Source organism: Pollachius pollachius (genome assembly GCF_949987615.1).
Source record: "Pollachius pollachius genome assembly, chromosome: 3".
Lineage (NCBI taxonomy): Eukaryota > Metazoa > Chordata > Actinopteri > Gadiformes > Gadidae > Pollachius > Pollachius pollachius.
The window spans coordinates 26,724,818-26,742,914 of NC_136936.1; the positions used below are offsets into that span (position 1 = coordinate 26,724,818).

At 42.7% G+C, this 18,097-nt stretch overlaps 1 protein-coding gene across 1 annotated transcript in view; it reads right to left on the minus strand.

Annotated features, from left to right (window-relative positions):
* The window catches only part of ecel1 (endothelin converting enzyme-like 1), a gene marked incomplete at its 3' end in the record, with an annotated part of 62,441 nt that overhangs the window by 26,645 nt on the left and 17,699 nt on the right, over positions 1-18,097 (minus strand). Inside the window, exons 7-9 of the mRNA XM_079731874.1 lie at positions 1,822-1,920; positions 1,267-1,341; positions 988-1,091 (exon numbers count right to left, since the gene is read on the minus strand). Coding sequence (XP_079588000.1) covers positions 988-1,091; positions 1,267-1,341; positions 1,822-1,920 — 278 coding nt within the window. The remainder of the gene's footprint in view (positions 1-987; positions 1,092-1,266; positions 1,342-1,821; positions 1,921-18,097) is intronic.

Below are 18,097 nucleotides of genomic sequence, written 5' to 3' on the forward strand. Positions count from 1 at the left end.
TTGCATATTTTCCAGGAAAGGATTCTGGCAAAGAACATGGGTCCAGAAGAGCTTAAAAGAAAGTGTGGTCCAAAGTTGAGGTGACTGCAGTAATGCGGCATTTCAAGGATCTGATACGTAAAGGAAAACTGGCTTCAAAAAATGAGTGCAGTCACTGTAAGCAAGTAGAAGGTCCTGCATTGACACACAGAACAGTCCAGAATATAAGGGAATTTGTAAGAACTGCGGAATAGCTGCAAAGAGGCAGGCTCCTAAACCAACAGACAACGATCAGTGATCTTTTATTTATGTTTGATAAAAATGTTATTCTAGCAGGAAAGCTAAAAAAAAGTTATGACCCATGTTATCTGAAAAGATGTTTGGGGGTTAGAATCACTGTTTAATTGTATGTTTCTTTATTTACATGTTTTGTGGTTAATTATACTGTTGTGGAATAACTTTGAATGCTTTATACCGCAACCATATATTCATTTGTCTTTAAGTAAGATAATGAGACTTAATTTAAGTTATTCAAAGTCATGGTGCTTTATTTGTGATGGGTTGTTGGCTAGTGTCACTGCCTTAAAGAATGGTAACTGGGAGTGTGTCACCCACACCAAAAAATCTTCATACTTTTAGTTTATACTTAAGTATTTAAAGTACTCAAAGAACAACTTTTTTCGAAGAAAAAAAAGTGACTGTTCCAGTAATGCTGTGTGCTGTTATGTATGTGTATTCTATGTTAATGAGTAGTGACATCATTAGCCTTTTAAAGACCCAGTAGTGTTTTCTTGTACCTTTTTAAACCACATATATGTTAGAGAGATAACTGTCCACTTAAACCACAATAGTTTGAGGGTGGTGTGTAAGAGGTTGTAGGGAGTTGTGTGGGGTGTGTATGAGATCTAAAGTGACCTGATTTTTTTTCTAGATTTTTTGCAATGGTCAGGGGAAAAGGTCCCGCTATGACATATAAACTTTTGTGTGTGTGTGAAAGGAGAGACTCACGCAGTCTTGTCCACCTCCTTGTGAATCTTCTTGACGGACATCTTAATGTTGAAGTTGATGCTGTTGAGGATGTTCTTGAAGTAGCTCTTTTCATCCACCTCAAACTGCGGTGCAACAAACACCAGAAGTAGAACAAGAAGAAGATTAAGGAAGGTACAAGCAGGGAAGGGGTGAGCAGAGGGAGGGGATTTTAATAAACATGTGGGGCTCTGAGGGGGTGGTGTATGACAAATAAAGTGACGGAGGAGAAGGAAGGTTGGATGCCTATTGTTCTCTCACCCCGTACTCCTGGTCGATGAGCTCTGGTTTAAGCAGGAAATCTGGATATCCCGTCATCACCATCATATGCTGGAGCTGCAGGAGACGGGGTGAGGAGGAGGGGATGATAAACAAAGTGGAGGGGACGGGGGAGAGGGATGGGAATCAAGTTAAGACATTCACCCATTCAAATGAATTCATGTCAACAGCAACAAGTACAAACCTTTGATTTGATGCAACCTTTAAACACAGCAGGGACTGACCCTGTACCCCCGCCCCCAACAGCCTGGAGACCACAGACATGCACACACGCTCACTAATCAGGCCAGCCCCAGTAATAGGATTACAGTGGGCCACTTTATATTCAGCCCGGCCCTCTAAAAGGATTAAGGATTTGAGATTGTAAAAATATTAGAGCAGTGATCTTCAGTTTGTAGCTGCCTAACCAGGCTGCATCCAGACGGGAGATCTGGATTAGGCCATCCCTCAATGTCACTGATAGCTTGGGCCCTCTGAGCCCTGATACAGATACTGTAGAATTGGGGGCTGCCTCCTTGGTGGAGCTCAGCATGCTACCTTGGCTCTGGCTGCCTCCTTGGTGGTCTCGTCCATCCAGTCCAGTTCCTGCAGCCTGAGGTCCAGTGAGTGTTTGATGTCCTCAACCAGCTCCTGGACCTGGGGGGTTGGGGTGGGGTGGGTAGGTGGGTGGGTAGAGGTGATATGGCTAAGTTAACACGCAGGTGGATTCTGCAATTCACATGTTCATGTGCAAAAGGCTTGCAGATTTATCATTTAGTTATAATGCAGAATGACAGCTTCAAGAATCCAAGTGAGAATATGGTATAGGTCTACCGTGATCACAGCTGTGATGTTCTAGAGACATGCTGGTGATGGTGGAACGAGTAGCAACTTGACACTGTCTTGTCTATACTACAGTCTATATCCGTGATTTTCAAACAGTGAGGCGCGCCTCCACTGGGGGGCACCAGAGTTTGTCAGGGGGGGGTGCGACGTGAGAAAAAAATAAACCAGATAAAAGTAACAGAAAAAACAGACAGTGCGTCTTCACAGCGAAAACTGCTGTGTTCGAAATCGTTCCCTATTCACTCACTCACTAACCCCTATATAGTGTTCATGATATAGCACTATATAGGGAACGAACAAACGAGAATTCGGACACTACGCTGAACATTTCTAAACGTCTTTTGCGTCAGTAAATGCGCCGGGTATTTGTGTGACGCAGACAGATGCGCCCACATCATGTAAACAATCCGGGCAGTAACTAGGAAACCTGGAGGTTGTATTGATCAAGTTTTTTTTAATTAATTTTGAATGTTATATTTTCTATGTTAAATCCCAAATAAATTGTTGACATTTCCAAACGAAAGCCGGAGACTCCATCATTAAATGTATACGTTTTCGTTATTATTCAGCTTCTTCTCCTCCCGAAAAACACGACCGCATTACATTGTGGTATACGGGAGTAACATGTAGGGAACATCGTATGTCCACTCAAATTTGGGGTATTTTAAGTCTACTTTATAGTGTGTGAAATTTACCACTGAGAATTCGAACACCACTACAAAATGGCGAGCACCCTATAGTGCACTATATCCGTGATGGGGAACGATTTCGAACACAGCTACGCAAATTTATTGCTCCCATTAAAGTTGAGGTGAGCTTAAAAGGAGGCTTAACTGTCAGTTTACAGATTAAGATGTTCTAATGTATTTCAAAAACGTTAAGCAAAAACATGCTTGGATAAAGATGTTAAAATGTGTTAAATGTGCTTAAAAACGCACAAAGATATTTAGAATGTTTCAAAAATGTTTAAAATGTTTCAAAAAAATATGATCAGAGATGTGTAAAATGTGTAAAATATGATCAGATGTTTAAAATGTGTAAAATAATTAAAGGATCTTTCAAAACGGATTTAGAGCATTTTTTTTTTGGGGGGGGGGGGGGGGGGCTCAGCTGAAATTTGTTCTCTGTGGGGAGGCTCACTCTCTCATACTTTGAAAACCCCTGGTCTATATCACCTTGTGTAACTCAACCGTATGCGTGCAGACATTTTTCTATTCACAAACTCCCAGCTCCAGATATGACATGAGCGTGGTGACAGATAATAACATAGTCATATGACAGGGGCCTCTGCTTGTCCATAATACCAGATGGGAGACATCTATGTGTGTGCATTTGTGAAACTGAAAAGACTCCATAATTTGCATATAAAAGTGTTTAAGTATTTTACACTTAAAGAGCAAGTGAACCCACTGTGTCAGCTGGAATTCAAACACTATGAGATTGATTTTTATTTTATTTTGGTTTTAGAGTTTTAGGAAGAGGTTTTAGAAGAGGGGGGCGTGTTATCCCAATGGTTGCGACCCATGGAACCGTAGTTAAACTTTTTTCGTCCCATTGTGTATGAGCGTTGATAATGATTGATGTTGTATATGAAATGTGCCACACACCATAGCATTAAACTATAGCTGTCCAGGAAGCCTAACCCTCACTCAGATGCAGACATTAAATAAACTGCTGCTCAGACGGAGCTTCACCATGCACACACATCGTGGCATTACACGATAAGTGAAAAGCTCAACTTTCTCGCAGATAACGCAGTCAACCGCTGCCTGGAGCTCCGCGTGTCCACACCACCTCTTGGTTGTGACGTCTGAGGGCCTCAGTAAAGGCACTCAGATGTAAAATGGCATAGATTACTATGTTGACGTTCATGTGAGTTTGGGTTCACTAGCTCCGTAATGTAAGTGTACAGGGGGGGGAGGAGGTCACCTCAAAGCCAAATGGACATGCTGTAGTCCCTTGGTTGACTCTACTCGGAGAGTGAGAAGGGGTGGCCATGGGGAGATAGAGGAGGCTTAATAAGAGAGAGTGAGAGATGGGGATTGGGCCTGCAGGAATCACCCTGATGACACAGATGAATAGCAAAGTGGAGATTTGGAGGAGCAGCCAAGCAGAGGAGACACAGATAGAGCTTTTGATGGAGAATTATCTAACTGCGTATCTGTCGAACTGCCTGCCTGTCAATTCATCTAACCTCTCTCTGTCGAGAATGGTTTTGTTGAGTTGATAGATCTTAACATTTCTAAAATGATCACATGGTAACGTCAACAACTCAATACTCCAATGTCTTAAAACTAAAGATAATCCAAACACACTAACTGTCTTCATACACCATACAATGTAGAGTTAATTAACTTGCATCTCTGTTCATTGGGTTTTAGTATTGCTGGCCAATAGGTGGTTGAGTGTGTGATAAGTATGACGATTCCTGGTAACAACGAGTGAGTCACTGATGATGCATCATTCATACTTTCATCTCCAGAATGGCTGTGGGAGGTGCTAAGACCCAGCCAGTCAGCGGGGTGGATCAAGGGGGAGGAGCTGAGGCCGCTCTGGCCCTATGCTGTTTAGGGGTGGGGTGTATTCACACACGGTTTGTTATGTGTGTCAAAGACAAAAGAAAAGCCGATTTTCCCCCGCACAAACCTGCGCCACTAAACTTGCGCCCTGAGAGATGGTCTGCGAAAAGCAGAGGCGTGTTCCGGCGCAAATGATACATGGTGCTGTCTTACAGATCGATAAAGCAGTTGTGCAACTGACAGACAAATACCTGGTCTAAGTGCACTAGTGGCTAGCGCAGTTGGTGTTGCTATTTTGACGTACCATGGCAGGTCTGAACTGCAACATAAACTTACACACCAGTAAGCTATACACATTACATACATGCAAACTATTTGCCTAATTGAAATATTATGATGATGTGAATTGTGGAAAAAAAATGTTTTCATAGGGGCTGCATGAATGAACACTGTAGTAGGCTATGCCATGTGTTAAAATAATAATAATAATAATAATAATAATAATAATAATAATAATAATAACAATAATACACTCGAGCAAAGTATATATAGGGGCTTTATCCCAGCCTTCCAAAACAAAATCTCATTTTACGATACATGATAACGTTGGTTAAATTATTTGGGAAAGAACAGCTGATACAGCGGTAATAAGTTGTATTTAAATCAATGCATCTGCAAACACTGTACAGCAAACACATATTTTCTTGACCAGTGGCGATTTTAGCCTGAAATTTCTGGTGGGGCAAATTTATATGACGTCATATTACGTCACAAAAATAGAGGTAGCTGATTATTATAACAGTAGGCCTACGTATATAGACCAGTCAGGTATACTATGGGCTGCATTTTGAGTACCAGCAGGGAGCAGACATCCTTTTTCAAATACATTTCACATGCTTTAGCGCTCAGTACGACACAAAGATGTTGCCTATAATAATAATAATAATATTGCATTATATTTTAAACGCACTATTCCGTTCCAAAGAATCTCAGAGCGCCAACATGGTACGCACTATAATATAGCATTAAAGTAAAAACAATTAGACAGACACATAGCTTCAATAACTTCCATAATTTATTAAACAAAAAAGACGATCTCCTTCAGCTCAAAAAAAAAAAAAAAAAAGGTTTTGACTCACCAATGCCGATCACTTAAAAAGGAAGTTGGCTCGACGGTTCTTTGCTTGAGCAAACCTCTCGATTACTTTGTCGTTAAAATCCAGCAGTCCATTAATGAAGGTGTTTTCAATAGAAAGCATGGAGAGGGCGTTCAGTCTCTTCTGTCCCATCGTGTTCCTAGTGAAAGTCTTTATCCTTTTCAGCGTTGAAAAGTTCCTCTCAGACTCCGCAGACGTCATGGGGGTTGTGATGATGATGCTGAGTAGAGTGCAGGTTTCAGACAAGGCCTCTTGCAGGTTGTTGTCGTCGTGAATGGCTTTGAACAGCAACAGTGCAGATTTCCCTGTGTGCAGCTCAGTGTGTCCGTAAAAAAGAGTCAGCTCAGTTTGCAGCTTCCCCTCGTTCATCAGAGCTGTGGGCCAGAGCTTGATAGCACAGGCGAGTTGGGCCTCCGGGAATGACTTAACAAACTTTGGGAACAGTGTGCAGTCCACCAATTGTGCGGCAATAAGATGGTCACTCTGTGAGAACCGGTCCTCCACTTGCGCAATCATCGTATCACAGGCCTCCTTCATCACGGCAGGCGTATTTGTTTTCCTGCGCTTTGATGTGCCCGGCTCCTCACTGGCTTGGTTACCAATCTCATCTGCTTTCTCTCCGATTTCTTTCACGTGCACTTTGAAATTCTCCACTGCACGATTCACCCCAGATGCGTCAATCTCTCTTTTCTGTAGTATGCCATACAAAACATCCACTTCTGGCATAACTCTGGCAAAGAACTCCAGCAGCTGGAGAAACGTACGGTCCCGCAGGTGAATGGAGAGGCCGAATGCCTCGCTGATGGACACCTTGTCCCATCCTGGTTTAGTGCGAATGTTATCCAGACACTCCAGTACTACTCCAGTAGTAGTAGTGCTTTTAAAATTCCATCGGGTGCCGGGTGGCCGCGGGATTCGCCTGTCCGATGTCTCTGCCAGAGCAGCCGATCTTTTCGGTGAGGTGGAGAAGAACGTGGCAAATCCAGACAGATCAGCAAAGAACACCTTCAGCTCACTGATCCTGGATGCACATACTTGCTGCAGAATTAGGTTCAGCTGGTGTGCGTAGCAATGTACAAATATTGCGTTTTTGTAGCTTTCCTTAATAAGTACTTGCACGCCGCCTACACTGCCACGCATAACCGCTGCCCCGTCATAGGTTTGGGCAATGAGCTTGTCAGTCAGTCCCAGTGGGTCGAGGACATGTTTCATAGCAGTAGAAAGGCCAATGGCAGTTTTGTCCTTCACTTCAATGAACTCAAGAAACCGCTCTGTGACGCTGCTGTCCACCATGTATCTCAGGACTATGACCATTTGCGATTTGCATGAGGCATCAGTGGTCTCATCCGCCTGGACAGCTACAAACTGGGTGTCCCGCAATTGCTTGGCCACCTCACACCTGTAGACCTCAAACATGCAATCCAGGAGTTCGTTCTGAATGGTGCTTGATGTCCCCTTGAACGTAGGCTCCGAATCGTAGTGACGTCTCAGCCTGGTGTCGCCCTCGCACATCGTTTCAAAAATGCACCTAAAAATGCCTGGGTTTACAGAGTCGGCTGACTCATCGTGACCACGCAGACCCAGTTCACACTTCCCACACAGCTTTAGGCACGATATCAATCTCCCCAGTACATATCGGTTTTCCTCCGCCTGCTTGTTGTGCTCTAAAATGCTCCGCTGATAAGCACTGTCCAGCTGTGCCATGATGTTGACCCGTCCCAATAGTCCCAATTTCATGGCGCAATTGATATGAGCTTTGCTACTTTCATGCTTTACCGTTCTTTCCGCCAGATGCTTCAGGTCTTTAAAGCCATCAGTGGTCCAAACTGAGTCTGCGTTAGTGGTATTTCCAAAAAGAAGGCATGGAAAGCAAAACAGTGCTCTTTTGTTGTGCTCGCAGTTAGCCATGTCTTTCTTTCAAACCACTCCATCTTGAAATTTCGGTTCGTTTTCTCACCAGGCTGGTTAAGAATGAAGTCGTCTGGTCTGTGTGGTCCCAAACGTTTTATTTCTAAATTTTCTTCCTGCGGCAATGTGCTGAATTGCACCCTCAGCAAATAATCTACGTTATTCATTGTTATTCATTAATTAAAAAACTCTTTCAAAATTGTGTAAAATCTATCGATAGCGAACTCTTCTGTAAGTCTCCTGTAACTCCTGATCTCACTCTCACTGTATGTTTTTTTTGCTTAGTCTCGGGGTAGAGAGTTCTCGCGGGTTTCGCATTATCCCAGTCTACATTACGTAGAATACGTAGATTACGCAGTTAACGTCTAGGGGCAAATTTGAAATTGCCCCTAGCCTCAATGTTAACTTTGGCCAGTGTGGTTCGCGCTCATTGGTGTTTCTATGGTAACGGTGGGGCAGCGTGGGTCTTTGCCCCTCCGGAAACAGGAAACGGAAATATAGACATAACGTTCATTCAAGCAAGCACACAGGCAGTAGAACACACGAATCAAATTACTCCAAAACAAGGCAATAATGCTTGTGAGTCAAGTTTATTCACACAAATATGTACGCTACTTTGCATATAAAAATATATATATAGTTTGCCACGAAGTAGGAATGGATTGAGCCTTCTGCTCAACAGCGCCATCTCGTGGGTCTGGTGGGGCACTGCCCCACCTGCCCCTAATGTAGAAACGCCACTGTTCTTGACACAGACATCGTGCACAAGCCCATAACTTTTAGGATTGATTATTTGATTGTGAGAAAAAATAGTTTTACCGCGAGTGAGTGTTAAAAAGAATGAATGAATGCATGCGCACGTGTGTGCCTCCATCTGTTTAAACACACGCAAACTAAACACGTAAGGCATAATACATTCCATGGCAATGTACATTAACGGGGGAACACATGCATATTAGGAACACAAGTCGATAACGATAATGTATACAATACTGGTAAGAAACGATGTGTGTTATTGTATTGCCGCATATCATTAAATGGACCAACAGTTGCGGCCACAGGATCGCATATCAAGTGTGTTAAGTTTTCTTCGCCGAAATTCACATGACGACTCAGTATTTTGGAAGTTGTAGAAGAAAACGCTATTCCATGTGAATTATGCCATATTATTTGGCCATAAACTAAGCCATTTGAAGTTGGAAAATGGCTCTCAAAGGGGATGGGAGATGGCATTCTCATTGGTTTATTGCACGTTAAGCCCAGACCACACCTACGGGTAATTAGGCTACTTCAGGGAAAACCTTTTTAGATGTGCGTCGGGCGCAAAACTCTTTTATTCGCTGGTATATAGCAACAGCGGCAGAGACCCGCCCAAAAATCGACTTCCGTTTTGCGCTTCTCACTTGCGTTTCAGACCGTTAAAATAATGCCCCTAAAGACAAGATGGCGTCGACGGGTGAACTGCTGATTGTATTGTGTGTATAAAATGTCATTTTTAATAAACAATCTGTACACTTACAAAGTTATCAATACCTCGTTTTATATGTTAAGACCCAGTGTTTTCCCTATATGCACCTAGCAGCGGCGGTATGCCGCTGCTAAATTCAGCAGCGGCGGTATGACCGCCGCTGCTGAATTTCTTTTTTTTAACAAGAGAAGGAAGCTTCAGCTTATCTCTTTTAAATACGAATTTTATATTATTTTGCGCTACACAAAATAATATAACATTCCGTGCGCTACGGACGCTGGATATGCGCTTCATAACCAGGTCAATTCACACACTTGCGAGTAAAGCATATAAAAGGAGAGGAGAGGAGGGCTCCGTCTTAGCTCTTTAAAAAACTAATGTTACATTATTTTGCGTTACCGACGCTTCATATCCAGGTCAATTCACACACCTGTGAGTAAAGCATAGCTATAAACGGAGAGGAACTTCCGTAAAGTTGGAAATATATTGGAAGATTCAGAGTTTGCGGTTCAATAGATCATCAGTGAAACATCGTTGCAACACAATTGACACCTCTAGCTAAATGTAGTAACCTAGAGAACCAGCTACAACAATGTTTTCATCCAAACGAGCCGTCTTTAGCGTACGGTGAAATGCATTGTCTTCTATGAGCTGTCGGCTTTCAGCCTCGAGTTTAGGGACCGTCAGCAAAGTGCAAAACTGAAAACTAAAAATGTCAATAGTGTCGCCATTATTGACTCTAGAGCCCCAAAACTCGTTCAATAGAGGCATGGCCTCTTTATAGTCCTACTACAACCTTCAGTGTTGGAAAAATATATCTCATCTTATTTTTGAGGATTTTTTTTATTTAGCAACAATTTCAATAGCGTTGCCATTATTGACTCTAGAGCCCCAAAACGTTTTCCATATAGGCATGGGCTCTTTATGGTCTTAATGCAACCTTAAGTTTTGAAAAATATATCTCTACTTATTTTTAAGGAATTTCGTTTTAGCAAAAATGGCAATATACATTTCTTTAAGCAACAATTTCAGCAGTGTCACCGTTATTGACTCTAGAGCCCCAAAACGTGTTAAATAGAGGCATGCCCTCTTTATGGTCCTACTATAACCTTTGTGATGGGGAGAGGGGAGGGAGTGGAAAGATGCATTGGTTGGAGGCACAGACCTTTTTGATTGTTGTAGTATTTGTGTTATGTGATGTTTGTTAAATAAATGTAAATAATTGTTTCAAAGATTATACTTGTATTATGTTCAATCTCTCCATATTCCCCCTGCTCATTACTGTGCACAAATGTACTATATGTACACCCTTCTGGTGCTGGCAGACACATAGAAACCTCCCTGCAGGGTGCGCTTTGTGAGCACACAAAAAATAATGTGAGTGGAAAAAGAAACATTTCACCTCCGCTGCTGCAACTCCATCCTAGGGGAAACACTGAAGTCCCTTATTATACTACCAAAGAAGTGTCGGGCTACTTCTAGCTTTGCAAGTGGGTTAAAATAGCGTGTTTTTTGTTTTCTTTCTTGTATGCACGTGCTGTTGCTGAAATACGGAGATGCTGACAACTTGCAGCCTCCAGACGTTGGTTGCTGCCTGCTCCACCCCGGGCTCTGCCCATCCATTCGGACCCTTTCACTGTGCGGCAGAGACACAGGGGTTCTTCTGCATCAAGGCCTCAACATGCTTCTGCCCGATTTGTCCGAAGCCTTCGCACACACAATGCAACCATGTTGCATAGCATCATTCTAAAATTCTGCAAACCTACGTAGCAATGTGTAGGGTGACTTATCAACCAACAATTAACCAATATACACAACATCTATGGAAGACAGACTGCAAAATAAAGTCACTCCCTTTTATCAACAAATGATGGTGAACACACTTCCAGTTCTTCAATGTCACAGACTCCTGATGAGGAGCTTCTGTTGCCAGAGCATGAGTGACACTCTGCTAATGTTTTCCATGTTCAGACAAATAGTTACATCTGAATTTTGATGCCAGCTAATTAAAATCATGCAGAACAAATATTTCCAAATCCTACTTTGTCAATGCAGGCCCCTCCTGTTCATCTCTCAAAAAATCTTGACCCTTCATGCATTAAACAAGACTCTAGTTTCCGTGCGCGCAACTCAACCTCTAGTTATAATTAAACTCATGCTATCATGTGGAAACCCCCATGACGATAATGTAACAAATTTCTGGGTGAATAATATAATAACATTTTGCCTATAATGTTACAATGTATAACATTTTGGTTCACCAATTACGTAATAAAGCAAGCATAATCATTTTCTCCTTACGTTATGAAGCAAGCATAATCATTTTTAAGCCGTTTTCATACATGTCCTCCACATTTTGCCGCATTTGTATATCAGGAGATTCGACCCTGATGGTAATTCACATCTGTTCTTTATATGCGGACATCGATGTCATTCAGACCTCAGGAGATCAGCGGGGGCTTAGGGGGTTGGGCTTGCAAGGGGTGGAATATGACGTAGGGTTTAAGTCAAGCCCCAACCACAGTGAAATATACCAGCATCCAATGCGGAATTGACACACATTGCAGTAGCACCGGGTGGCCACTACGAGGTGTTACCAAAAGGGAGCTATTCTTCGTTGACTCACATGTTAAACAGGCCGTTTTCACAGTCTTATTAAACCTATTTACAGCCTGGTCCAAAAACCCATTCTAGTCAGTATGTTTAGTTCATATCTCCATGAAAACACTGAGGGGGGTGAATGTTTTTTTAGGAGGCTAGTTTTTATTTTATTGGAGGTTAAAATATTTGAATAATTAGGGGTGCGGCCTCTTGAGTGACAGCTAGCCGCTGACTCTCACTCTCTGTACGTCACCTAGATGGGCGTATCAATGCCCTTTTTTGGTTAAAGGAAATGAGGCGGAGTCAAACTATGACGACTCAAACTAAGATGGCGACGCGCGTAAACCAAGAGAATTGGATGCAGTTGGAATAACTGAGGTCTGCCCGGATGCTACATCCATTTTGGTTTAAGTTCGCAAGAGGCGAGATAAGTGTCGCCGCTGTCACTGTAGTTTGTTGTAGTTTGACCACAGACAAAATGGAAGCAGAACGGGCAGAACTCATCTCGATCTAGAATGTTTCCAAAATGATGCATCATATATTCCGTTGCATCCACAAAATCCGAAGCATCGATCGATTAGATTAGAGCATGAGTGAGAGACAAATAGAAGAAACGACGAAGAAAGGCGCCGCGAACGACTGCGTTACCGGAGAAAGAGAGCGTATTTTTTTTGCTTAATTTCACATATAACAAACACTTGGACAAACCTAGTTGAATTCTGTGTTCAACTGAGAAAACAGGGACTGGAAGGACGGGACCCTATAATGTTCAGCTAACTGTTGTCAATGATAAAAAAAAAACATTTTCTATACGCGTGCAGCTGTGAACTCATGTATTGTCATTTATTGTATGATGCTTACTTTTAGGGTTATGATGAGACCTATCTTTTAGCGTTCACCACGAATGACTCTTAAAGATGAACTGAACTGAAATTTGAAGTTAAGTTGATATAACAGATGTATTTGTCTGCCTTCTCATTGGTACAATAACTAAAAATGGCTGAACTTGCTAAAAGAGGTTAATTTGTACGGTGAAAGTGTTATTTATGTTACCGGGCGCTGCCATGTTGGATTTCAACCGATTTTTGTAGTGAAACGACGTCTTTAATAACCATGTTATTAGGCAGATAATAAACCATGTTCTTTAATAGGTCCATGGTCCTAGGGTGGTTTCAAATAAAACCGGACCTTTGCTGTTTCGTGTTAGGATTCGTGTGGACGCCTGAAGCGACGTTAGAGTTGCGTTGAAAGTTAGTTTTTTTTTAATTATTATTATTGTTGTAGCTTTAAATACAGCCCCTTGGTCAATTTAATTACTAACTGTACATTAAGAAGTATTTCTACTCAATCTAAAAGGTTAAACAACTGCTATCTCCTCCTCGACTTAAATGTTTTTATACAGCGGCGCGCAGGCTTGATGCGCTCCACTTTTTTTGCGGAGAACCAGCGCCTTGAATATGTAGGTACTACAGCGTTTGTAGAGCGCGATGCGTTTCCGCAATGAGTCCGTCTTTAGGGAGATATTCCTTAAACGCATCAAAGGAAAACGGAGGGGGAAAGATAGTTTTCGACTTGTGGTTGCTATGTATGGGACGCTCCAGCGTCTCCGCTCGGACGTCCCTTAGAGAGAGCATGGCCACTTCCAAAACCTCTCTCTCGCCGCACAACATCCGAAATGCCCTATGCATGGTTATGCAACCTAATCCCACCATTAGATGGTCAAGGTTGACAGGGACCTCGGCAGCAGACCGATTCAACGGCAGTGTCCACGCTCCGGCAGCACCCACACGCACACCAGTCACACTCACACGATCTGAAGGTGGAGCTGGAGCCTGAAATTGATCCCTCTCCACCGGGTGGTAGTCGGACACCACAGGCATGTCCCTCACAGGCTCAAACGCGTAACCAGCCATATTAAAATCACTATTTTCTGCCGTGGAGTGTAGAAGATGTTCGCGTGTATGCATTAACCATGACGTCACTGGCACTACCATGCCAGTGACGTCATCGAAAATGTCGGCGCTCTAATACTAAAAGACGCATTTTCTTTTGTTGCTAAAAAAAGCTATATATTGATTTATTAAATATTTGTTTTAGTGTCATATTTTTAAAATGGTCATAACTAACACGTTATCGATGTTGATTATTTCAGTTCAGTTCATCTTTAAAAGCAGTGCCAATATTTAAATATATTTTAACCGTTCAGCAAACAAAAGGCAACAGACAAATGATCATTTAGGGGACCATTCATTGACTTGCAGAAGCGTCATTAACACACCCACTCAAGTGGTGTGAGAAATACAGACTTTCTACTCTTCATTCACATATAATGTGATTGACATTTCCTACGGCGAGAATACTACCTCAGGGGTAGTATTATTCAGGAGATTATCATGGTATAAATGTCATGATATGTTGTTCCCACATCCGGCCCATCAGGAGAATATCAGGACTTAAACGTGTCTGAAAGCATCTAGTGTGTGAGCATTTGATTATATTATAAAATGAGTACATTGATGGGTTGCAGGGGTAATTGTTCAATGGAAAGTGTAGTATACTATGCATGCAGATCAATAAGCTTTTACTGTTATTCAGGGCTCAAAGTGCATTGACATTTTAAAAATGCATGGCAACTACTATTGGTAAGTTGAAAATAATAATAACAGCTAAAAATTGTGTTCATTTACAGAAGCACCTTAGTGAAATAAACTAAGTTTAACAACAGCTAAGGCAGCAAACCTACCTTACTATAGTGAAATAAAGCACAGGCCTGTGTAGGGGAGGGGGAGAGGGAGAAGGGGGGTTGTGAGAGCAAAATTGCGGATTGTACATTGGCTACCTGACGTGAAGTTTAAGATGTTTATTTTATTAATTTAATTTTTTTATTTTTTTCCAGAAGAATACACCATTGAGATTAAACATCTCTTCGAGTGACAAAGCAAAGACAGGCAGCAGTAGCATACAGTAACACATAGCCTACACACAATACATTAGAAAAATAAAACAACTACAGTAAAACAGTCGGCAGGGGGGAGGGGGGATATTAATATCGCAAGACATTTTGGGAGGCTCAAGTAGGAAGCTAATATTAAATTTGAGCAACAAAAGAGTAGTCTTGTGATGGACTCTATAGACATAATTCACCATACTGTGTTATCAACATGTTTTCGTTGTGTTATAAGGACGCTGTCTCTTAAAGATCACGTAACTTGTATGTTGATATGCCGGTTAGCGGGATGCTTGAATTTAAAGGTCCCATGGCATGAAAATCTCACTTTATGAGGTTTTCTAACAAAAATGTGAGTTCCCCTAGCCTGCCTATGGTCCCCCAGTGGCTAAAACTTGCGTTCAGTGTAAAACGAGCATTAGGTGTTCTGCTCGCCTTTGAAAAACGGAGGCTCAAGCGCGCTGATTTGGAATGTGGTCCCATATGTCGTCGTAAAGGATCTAAACTCCTCCCCTTTCTCTCCCTGGCCCGCCCAGAGAATTTGGCCCGCCAATGAGACATGACCGTGCGAGCGCAGTGTGTGTGTGTGTGTGTGTGTGTGTGTGTGTGTGTGTGTGTGTGTGTGTGTGTGTGTGTGATTACACACAGTGTTTGCTGTTGATGTTATGGCGCATAACACGTCGGTTCTTTGACGTCTCTTGTATTTCCACAACAAGACTGTAGTTGGGGTTATCTCAGCCATGGTTGAGAAGGAATTGGGGGATAGGAACTTTGGGTGTGACTCCCTGAAGTGTGAACTGCAGGAAGTCAGCACCGCCCGGCAGCGGGAAGCGGGCAGCAGGCAGTGCGCGGTTCAGTCTACTTTAGATTGATGTGGATGTGGAAGAACCAGAGACGTCGGAGAACCCGACAAAGTTGTTTGTGATTCATAATATCGTCTGGAGGCGCACACAGCTTGGCCGTGATAATATGTATTATATGATATAGATATCTATGTATTATATGATATTATTTAGATATAGAGCTCCAGGACTGTAACACTGTACACACAAAGTGTTGTACACGCATGTGAGTCAACTGGTTATCTCAGCCATGGTTGCGAATGAATTGGTGGAAAGGAACTTTGGCTTTGACTCCCTGAAGTACATGAACCACGACATGGAGGAGAAAGGGATTGTTGGCCTCGAATGTCTCCCGCTTGAGCCCCGCTTCCCGCTGCCGAGGGACAACCGCCTCGGCGCTGCAGGAGGCGGTGGTGCCTAAGCGCTGACCGCTCCCTCGGCAGCAAGGCTCCGGCGGCAGACAACCGCGACCAACAATCCCTTTCTCCTCCATCTCGTGGTTCAGTCTACTTCAGATTGATGTGGACGTGGAAGAACAAGAGACGTCGGAGAACCCTACACGGTCGTTTGAGATTCATAATATCGTCTGGAGGCTCACACAGCTTTGTCTGTGATAATATATATTGTAAGATATAAATATCCATGTATAATATGATATTATTTATATATAGAGCTCCAGAACTCCTGTGTGTTCTAGAATATGCACAGAACACGGCTAAAGGCTGTGTACGCCTCGCCATACACCACTGTAAACAGAGCGCTTGGTACCTTGGCTGCAAGCTACTCAGGGCCACACCCCCACCCTCCTCCTTGACTTGCCTCGCTCCTCCTCATTTGCATTATAGCTACAGACACCAAAACAGCGCATTTGGGGGAAGCTCAATGTGCGAATGTCTCGACGTGAGAAATTGTATCGCAATTATTATCGCAATTTCTAAAGTCTTTTTAATGCTGGGAGAGTGTCGACAGCAGGGCCGTTAAAACAGTTGGAAGGGGAGAGGGGGGGATATCAATATCGCAAGACATTGTGGGATGCTCAAGGACGTGAGTAATATTTAAAAATAAATAAAGTTTTGCAAAAAAGTGTAGTCTATAATAGACATAACATCTCAGCTGGGAGAGTGTCTCAACGGCGGGGCTGTTATCTCAAACTTGCTGTTGTCTTTCACATCTGTGTCCGCGCGCACGTGTGTGCGGTAGGGCTGTATGGTATTGACTAAAATGTATATCACGGTATGATTTGAGGCATAGACGGTAAGGGTGTTATATCACGGTTAATTGTATCTTCTAATTTCGATATAAATGCTTCTGAAAAGGTAAAACACTGGTTAGGCTGCAAACCTGCGTACAAAAAAATGCTAAATCTTTTCTCAAGCTACTTCCATCTCTGAAAAACTTATGTTTAATAGTATGGATTTCTTCTCCACTTGCTCGCGGACCTTGTCCTATTAGCCTGGGTATACCCATGCTGCCTTACGTGCGATTTCATTTCACGCTGCTAGGCAGCCTGGATTCCATGGATCCGATTTTCGCCTGAGATGGGGAACCAATCACAGAACGGGGAGGGACGGCTAGACGATGAGGACGTCTATGCGACACACCAAAGCTTGTAGTTTACAGCAGGAGACAGCAGGAGGTGTGGTTCACCAGTCAAAAAACTGACAAGCGGATCACATCTTCGTTAACATCAGCTGATAAGAACGCGTCACACTAATACACCCGTGTGACCTTCTGATGAAGACGGAAGTATATCCGTTGAAAAATGTCAAGGTAAAGAAAATAACATCTACCAATATATGTGTCTGTGATAAAAGGAAACTATAAATATTTATCTCGAGTGCACACACAATGAATGCATTACAACCATATGATAGACATTCGTAGCGCCCAATAAAGGGCTCCGGGCATTCGTAAACCACGCCTCAAATACAAGAAAATGAATGTGTGGTTCCCAGACCTCAACTCAATGTAGATTGAGATGGGGTCTGGCGTTAGCCAGGATATTGCCGTATAGTTTGGCCATCTCAATTTGGCTGAAGTCTGTGCGGGCATGTAACGCGTACCTGGGATCGAGTGTTTTGATCATCTCTTTAAAGCTCTTTCTATCGACATTTTGAAATGGAACCATGTCTTTACACAGGTAAGCAGTGATGGCGTTTGTTATCTCGTTCCACCACTGGCTGTTTTTGTCCTAAGGACTGGCTTTGGAAAATGCCTGCGGAAGCGATGTCTGAGATGCAGAGACAGCTTCACGCTACCAGCGTCTGTCTCGTACGGTGTGCAATGAGAGCTTGTGAAGGGGGGTATTGCGCAAGCACCAATAGTCTGCATGCTTGAGCAATAGCATACTGCCTGCGAAGGCAGGAAAAAGTAGGAAAAGTAACGTTGCGCCGAATTGTAAAAGGAACTACGTTTCGTCTTTACTTTTTACACGAAAAAGTAGTTATGTTACTGTATTAACACGCTACTTACTTTGTAATGCGTTACACACAACACTGTCTACCAGTCACACCGGTCTTACGGTAATGTCAAAATCCATACCGTAG